At 34.8% G+C, this 7,823-nt stretch overlaps 1 protein-coding gene across 6 annotated transcripts; it reads left to right on the top strand.

The window, feature by feature from the left end:
* The first annotated feature begins 249 nt into the window (after window positions 1-249).
* On the top strand, window positions 250-7,418 carry LOC110737967 (protein FAR1-RELATED SEQUENCE 5-like). Of its 6 annotated transcripts, none has more exons than XM_021918313.1 (12): window positions 250-689; window positions 1,145-1,205; window positions 1,296-1,334; window positions 1,445-1,513; window positions 1,595-1,671; window positions 1,762-2,214; window positions 3,618-3,851; window positions 3,933-4,070; window positions 4,158-4,238; window positions 4,323-5,146; window positions 5,671-6,778; window positions 7,023-7,418. In XM_021918313.1, the coding sequence occupies exons 10-12, from the start codon at window positions 4,912-4,914 to the stop codon at window positions 7,345-7,347; spliced, it is 1,668 nt and encodes a 555-aa protein (XP_021774005.1). In that variant the 5' UTR covers window positions 250-689; window positions 1,145-1,205; window positions 1,296-1,334; window positions 1,445-1,513; window positions 1,595-1,671; window positions 1,762-2,214; window positions 3,618-3,851; window positions 3,933-4,070; window positions 4,158-4,238; window positions 4,323-4,911; the 3' UTR covers window positions 7,348-7,418. The 6 variants fall into 6 exon arrangements, with proteins under 6 accessions (XP_021774005.1, XP_021774004.1, XP_021774010.1 ...); XM_021918312.1 differs by having other exon boundaries at window positions 4,320-5,146; XM_021918318.1 differs by lacking the exon at window positions 4,323-5,146.
* Window positions 7,419-7,823: the final 405 nt, after the last annotated feature.

The raw sequence follows: 7,823 nt of genomic DNA, 5'->3' as shown, positions 1-7,823 counted from the left end.
TTGTACCACTGAGCTGTAATGGTATTATTTGACAGTCTAATTAGACATTTGAACCTTTTTTTAAATACCATTAAAATTATATTTTGTACCACTGAAAGTGTGTTTTGTACCACTGAATCTAAAATGGCAAAATTTAAATTCCGCATAAAATAACCAATTTACCCCTGTGAGACTCTTCTACATCTCTTTCAACCCTCCGTTCATATAACCTCAATACGGACCATGTGAACTGAGTCAGCAACTGGGAATGGACATGTCATTTTGACGCCCCATTCAACGACGTTAACGCGGAAAATAGTTACCCTCCACCTGGTAACTCAATTACTCACTCAGTTTTACCCTCCCCTCTGGTAACTCAATTACCCATTAACCCCTATTAAATTTCCTTCCATTAGAATCGGCGGATCTAGAAGTTTCGGGTGTAGGTGTCGTCGGGCGATGTTGTTTGTGGATTTACTCGGACTAGGCTGCGCGGATCTGGTAGTGTAGGGTTCGGGTGTCGTCGGATTAGTTGTTGTTGTTTGCGGATTTACTCGGAGTAGGCGGCGGTTCTTGAAGCGTCGAGTTCGGGTGTCGTCTGAGTAGGCGGTGTTGTTTGCGGATGTACTGGAAGTGATTGGAGAAGAACGGCTGTGAAGCTGGTGTAGCTGGTAGGGTGAAGCTGCTGTAACAGAAGCCGTAGTTAGTCTGTAAGTTCCCTGCATCCTTTTTTTTCAATTGATCAGCTGTGTTACTAATTGTAATGGTTATTGACTTTGAGGTATATGCTAATTGCTAGGCTTATTATATTATTTTGGTTTTGTTTGCTCACTTTTAGAATTTTTAATTTATGCATGTTTTGTTGAATTAAGGTGTGAGTTATTTTGAATTACAATTTACTGCAGTTTAATGATTTGGGTTTTGTTGGGGCAATTAGGATTGGTTAATTTATTCAATTAAGGATCGAATTGTTGTCGAGTACGATAGGATTTATTAATACTAGGCCTATGAATTGAATATAGCAATTGGTGGGTGGTAGAATAACCGATTTTTGCTTGCTGACTTTAATTTGTATGTGTTAAATATAAACATTGTATAGGTTATTACTATTTCAAATTTGTACGAAAATCAATAAGAGTAGACATGTTACCGATTGTATGTGCAGGACGATGTCGGTAGATAGGATCACTGGTAAACGTAAGAGCACTGTGTATGAAGAATCTGTGGTGAGTAATTGTTTTGCTATTGTAGTGGAGACAGCAGTTATTATAGTGTATCGGAACTTTGATTTTTGTTGAGGTTTTCTGTGTGTGTAGGTTGGTGATACTGATGGTTCTCAGTTGAAGAATGATAAGGTGAGGTGTGCAAGTTTTATGGTTTGTGTTTAAGGTTTGTGTGTATGGATTATGCTGTGTTACCTGGTTTTGCTTTGTTTTCTGACTGTATCACTTGTTACTAAATGTAGGAAGTAGTCGAGGTTTCCTTTAATAAGGCTATCCGAAAGATATTGACATTGCACCGTAATCTATTTAAGGTTTGAACATGTGAATGGGATTATTTTGTGATGTTGTTTATTGTTTCAGTATGTTTGATTGTGCTCTACACTACTCTGTAGGAGATAACATAAGTGTTGGAGGCTGTGTGAAAGCTAGAGCAGAGGTGATTTCATGGCGTAACAATTGTTGTGGCAGGGTCAGTGAAATCCGAGTTTATGCACAATTTGTGATTATTGTGTTTCTACGTATTGTTTTTTATTGATGTTGTGTTTCATTATATCTGCAGCCTCCTAATATGAAATGCCGTGTTGAATCATTTGGTAGAATTTGTCAAAAAATTGATGAGCGTAGGAAACGATGGGTTAATAAAATAGGATTTGGGGGCTTGTTGCACCTTGCGTTTGATATGCATTTGCCTCGGCAATTGTCTTACTGGGTTATGACTCGCATTGATTCGATTAGCCAAAAGATGATAACTTCCGGTAGAGAGTTTAAGCTCTCAAAGAACCAAGTGAGGTGGGTTTTAGGCATTCCAAATGGTTCTAGAAGTGTTCCGACCACTAAAACCATGACTAAGGAAGGGCGTATGAAAGTTCAAAATATGCTTCTACGATATGGGAAATCATGGGAATATAAGTCCAGTAAACCCTGTGGTAGGGTGTATACGTCAGTTAGTATACCAGTTACCGGGGAGATGATAGATAGGTTAGAGGGAAACTTTGAGGAAAGTGAATAAGAGGTGATAAGCCTTATTATCACGGGTTGAGAGAAGCATTTTAGGGTGTGTTTTGATGCTTTATATGTACTTTTGTTAGCTTTTGTGAGTTTTGGGCTGTGATCTCACTTATGTGCAAAAGGCGGGATTTATGAGTATAAGTGAGTGAGTGAGCTCGGGAACCAATGAAGAGTTATGTAAGAAGGATGGACCTTGGCTCGTGATTTGAGAGTTGTGATGGAGCATGGAAGAGCAAGGAAGAAAGCTTGAGGAAAAGGTGAAGCAAAGCAAGAAGAAGAAGCAAGGAAAGAAGGCAAAAAAACAGCAGGAACCGCTGCCAGGGCCGCTGGCAGCTGGCCAGAGCCGCTGGCAGCGGGTATACCAGAGTGAGGGGCTGCCAGAGCAGCTGCCAGCGGGTCCAGAGCAGCTGGCAGCGGCTCTGGCAGAAATTCGGGCTGTTTTGGTTAATTTTCAGCAATTTGGCTTTGTTTTGGCTCGTGTTTTGGATATTATTTTATTATTATTATTGTGTTATGTTATTAAAATATAGAAACATATAAATAGCTTAGTTTTAATTAAGTTTTAGAAGAGAGGAGAGGAGAATTAAGTTTTGAGAAAAAAAAAGCTTTCTAGGGTTTTCTTGGAATTTTCAGAATTCTTTGTTTTGGAATTAGAATCCATGGAAGCTTAATCTTCCGGATTCTTGGTTAAAGATTGAAGCTTTTGGCTACGAATTGTGAGATCTTTCTTCTCTTAATATCTATTGAATATATATTGTTCCTTGAATTAATTTCATGATTTGCTTTAATCAATTGCTAGGTTAGAATTATTGGATTCGCTTGCATCTAATTAATCTTTCCAAAGTAGCAACTTTAGGTTATTGATGCATGCTTTTGGTTGATAACTTGAAGAGGGAATAATATTATTGAAGAAATTAGACCGCTTGTGTTAATTTATTCAATCCTTGTTGATTTCTCCGTTTATTTTCTTCTTGTGGATAATTTAGAGCGCTTGTCTTGAATTGTGCATTGGAAAGGGTTAGAAAGGAGCGCTTTGCTATTTCTAACTATTTATGAGAATTTAGAATCTAGGAATTCTACAACAAGGTGTTCAATAGAGCTTGATTGAGGAGACTTCTATGATCAATTTGTATGTTCATTAGTGGATTTCGCATAACCAAGACCGTTCTTCTCATTGATTACCTATTCATTACGTTCGTTGTTCTTACTTAGTTCATTTATTATCATTGCTCGTGAAAACCCCCCTCGTTACTTAGGTTACTACCGTCATAGAGTATTTCCACTTAGGTTTCCAGTTATTAGTCCCTTTTTCCCTGTGGATTCGAACTCGACTTCCCTAACTACGTTTATTTGCAGTTAGCTTAGTTGTGATATTTTTGGTTGCATACGACTGAGGCACACCAAGAGGTTTTCAAGACCTTTTTTTTTATTGTTGCGTTGGAGATGGTATTGTGCCCAACACAATCACCCAGACTTGCAGCTGATCTTCTTCCTGCTATTAGCTATGCAATGGATGCGGTTCAATATGACTGGTGTGGTTTGGTCCTTTCCAAATTCATGGACAGCGTGACCACCTTTGCCCGTCGGTTTTACGCAAAAGGATTTGCTAGTGGCTGTGGTGGATGCGCAATATTTTCTATTGTATGCCTCTTTAACTCTCATTTCCCTAATTCAGTAGTGTATTTGTTTATACAGCTTTCTAATCTATTTTTTTTGTGACAGATATTCTATTTGGATAGGTTGGATAGAGATCCTGTGGATTGGGATGCATTTCCTAGAATTAAGGTTTGGAATATGAAACAGATAGGTATGGCAGCTAAGTGTGACAAGTTAAGTTCAGGGGACTATGGGAACTTAGGGGTAAGAAATATGTTGATTTGTTTTTTATCTGTGTTATGACAATGTAGTTTTTTATTTGTTCTCTTTGACAATGGAAAAAGGTTGCAGGTGTTGGATGTTGCGTATGGGGAGAAACACCCGAGAGATGCACGGGATACCGGAGGTCCATCCTAACATGGAATCCTGAATGTAAGATGGTGTGATGTTGGTTTTATATGCCTGTTGTATAAGTATGTGTTTGTTCCATGACATATTGCGGTGTTTGATTAGTAGGAATTACCACAATCTGTAGTTGGATTTACGTCTCGGCAAAGGAGGGGTTGTCCACCGACGCATGAATAGTATTGGTTTAAATTCTTTTTCCATTCTAATAATCAGTTTTCTCAATTTTCGTTTGTGTTGTTTTACGTAATAATCTTTTTTAATAATCATCTCTTAATAATCTGTTTGTGCACTAATTCATAACAACAATTTTCTAATGAGCGTTGTATTGAACCTGTAGTTGATTAACTTTCATGGCTGTAATTTTAGGCCCACTAGGATATTATTATGTTGGGCAACTACAACTGGCCACTTGAGATCCATTAGGTTCAGAAAATTATGTTGTATTTACGTTAGCAATGGTTGAGGCCCAATATCATGTATCCCAAACACACAGTTGTTGAAAATTTTACCCTACACCCTAGTGTAGGGTGTGTTCCCTACACCCCCCCTATGCTACGTCGTTTTGTAGCTGGTATTGAGTTCCCTTTTGCGATTCTTTCCTTTTTTTTTTTTTTTTTTTTTCCTTTTTTTCTTTTTTTCTTTTCTTCCTCTTTTTTCCTTTTTCCTTTGATTCTTATTATTCAATTTATGTATATATATGATTTTAAACCCTATTTTTTCTCTCTCTTCAATTGATCAACCAACCTCCATTTTTGATCTACATTTTTCTCTCGCTAATTCATCTTCTTCATTTGATTTTTTGAACGAATTCGTTAATTGTTACCGATCATCAATGGCGAATTCTGCATCTGGAGATTGCGTTGATTTTGATCGCGATTGCGAGCGTGTGTTTCCTTCTGGACTTCGTTTCGTTGATTCGTTTGTGCAACAATGTGAGTAATTGTGATCATAATTTTTCAATTTTTAATTATCCCTAATTTGTTCTGTTATAATGCTCTGTTAATTTGAACTTAATTGATGTATTATTATTCACTTTCGATTTTTGAATTTACTACTTTGATTACATTATGATGAACGTTTTTGGATTGTTGTACTTTGTATGAACATTTTGTTGCTTCATTTGTTGTTTCATTTGTTGTTTTCTCTGTGTTTTAGAATTGTGTGTTTTTGTCGTATATTTTGTAGATTATACTTTCAATTAATCGTTTATGTTTTCTTATTCATTGTTACTAATGTGTTTATGTTCAGTCTTAAAGTCATTTTTGATCATTTATTTTTACATTTTTATATCGATATTATGTGTAGTGGTAAATAATGAAAATATTGTTCAAAATATTATGTGCTGAAATTCTTTTTGCAATTGATCATGTGCTGTTTTGATATTGAACATTTTACTTATTTGTTATTGTTCATTCATGAAACTCTTTATGATCATTTATAATTGTATATTGTGCAGTGGAAAAAAATGATGATATTATGTATTTAGAAGCAGAACAGTCTGAATTAAAGGATAAAGAATTTAAATCTGAAGATGAAGCTTTCGAAGCGTATAATGAATATGCTTTTAGGAAAGGTTTTGGAATTCGAATTGGGAAGAGTAAGAGAAGAAGAGATGATTCTTTTTTGATGAAAAGATTTGTTTGTTGTAATGAGGGATTCAAAGATAATAAGTGTAAGAATAAAAGGATTTATGAGAAGTTGGATCATCGAACTGGTTGTTTAGCTTTTGTGCAGTTTCATATTGATCATTTAGGGGTCTATACATGTACAAGACATGAAATGGTTCATAATCATGCTATGATTCCTCCTGAAAAAAGGCATTTGATAAGGTCTCAAAGAGATGTGAATAAAGAGCAGCTTCTTTTCATTTCAACAATGAAATTGAGTGGAGTCAAAGTTACTGATTCTTTGAGGGTTCTAAAGAAGGAGGTTGGGGGATCTCCTAATCTTTGTTTTACTGCTTCTGATGCTTATAATGCATTGTCATCTGAAAAAGCTGCCCAAATTGAAGGATGTGATGGTAACCAATTGATTAAATATTTTGCCAAGAGACATGTGGATGAGACAGATTTTTATTATGATTTTGAACAAGATGATAGTGGTGCTTTAGTTAGTTTTTTTTGGCGTGATGGTAGGATGATGAGAGATTATCATTACTTTGGAGATTTGTTGGTTTTTGATACAACTTATAGAACTAATAAATATGGAATGATATGTGCTCCATTTGTTGGGATGAACCATCATGGTAACAATGTCATGTTTGGTATGGGTTTTATTCTTAATGAGCGCACCGAGTCTTTTGATTGGTTGTTTGATACATTTTTGCACTCAATGGGGAGGAAAAGTCCCATTACAATTATGACTGATCAAGCACAAGCGATTGCAGCGGGTATAAGAAACATTTTTCCTTCAACTGTTCATCATCGTTTATGTGTATGGCATCTTGAACAAAATTCTAAGAAACACATTGGAGCATTGAGAGCTTTGGAAGGCTTTACAGATTTGTTTGGATATCTTTTGAAGTATTGTGAAACTCCTGCTGAATTTGAATATTTCTGGAAAAGGTAAATTATTGTTTTTTGTATTTATTTTTTATTTTTATTATGTGATATATTTGATTATTATGTGATATATATATGAACATTTAGTGTTTTACATATGATCATACAATTTACTTTGTTATGTATGTTATCATAATATTATTAGTGTCCATATTGTTTATGATCATTATTCTTTACACAAATGTACATATTTTAATTTATATTTTGTTCATTTTTAAATTAATATATGATCATTTCTGTTATACAGGATGTGTGATAAATACAAATGTGAAAATGATGATTGGTTATGTGATTTGTATAAAATAAAGGAAATGTGGTGTCCTGCTTATTCTAAGAAGTATTGGTCTGGTGGTATATTGTCTTCTCAACGTAGTGAAACTACTAATAAGTCAGTTTCACAACGTCTTAATAAGACTCAAGGTTTATGTGATTTTTATCATGTTTTTCTTGATGTCATTTCTGAGTGGAGAAGTAAGGAAGGTGCAAGAGATTACAATACTCTGCCAATCCTTTTAACTGATAGAAAAAAGAGTAAAAATTGTTTAGAAGTTTGTATTGTGATGAAGACATGAACAATTAATAAAATATAATTGATCATGTAGTCAACTATAAATGAACATATTATCTCACCATCATTTTTGGTTGTTCTTCATATTTTGCTTGGACTGATACCTTTTTTGGTAGTTTTCTATTGTCAATTATATGAATTTTGTCTTCTATATGATTGACGCACAACAGAAAAAAATGTTGAGAAGTTGATACTGGGAAGAAGACCTGAACAAATTATATAATGTTATTGGACAATATATTGAAGGTAATTGAACATTTGTATTAAACAAGAATTAATACCTGTTTATATCCAACAATGCTGTCAATTTTATTCAACTTCAGTTCATTGTCAATTCTTTCTATGAAGGCATTAATTCTTGTCTTCATTGATGATCCTTCTTGACAAACTCTATTTGTGCACATAATGTGTTGTTGAAATACAAACAAACATATAGAAGTTAAATGAATTTTTAGCAATTATTTATCATAGGAAAATAGA

This window comes from Chenopodium quinoa, unplaced genomic scaffold (assembly GCF_001683475.1).
Source record: "Chenopodium quinoa cultivar QQ74 unplaced genomic scaffold, ASM168347v1, whole genome shotgun sequence".
In the NCBI taxonomy this organism is placed as follows: domain Eukaryota; kingdom Viridiplantae; phylum Streptophyta; class Magnoliopsida; order Caryophyllales; family Amaranthaceae; genus Chenopodium; species Chenopodium quinoa.
This window is presented reverse-complemented; position numbering and strand designations above follow the sequence as displayed.

Excerpts from the sequence above, each read along its gene's own strand:
- LOC110737967 (XM_021918313.1), top strand. The coding sequence starts at position 4,912 with ATGATTTTAAACCCTATTTTTTCTCTCTCTTCAATTGATCAACCAACC. Across the intron at positions 5,147-5,670 it reads TGATTCGTTTGTGCAACAAT|TGGAAAAAAATGATGATATT; the intron begins GTGAGTAATTGT and ends TATATTGTGCAG. Across the intron at positions 6,779-7,022 it reads TTTGAATATTTCTGGAAAAG|GATGTGTGATAAATACAAAT; the intron begins GTAAATTATTGT and ends TCTGTTATACAG.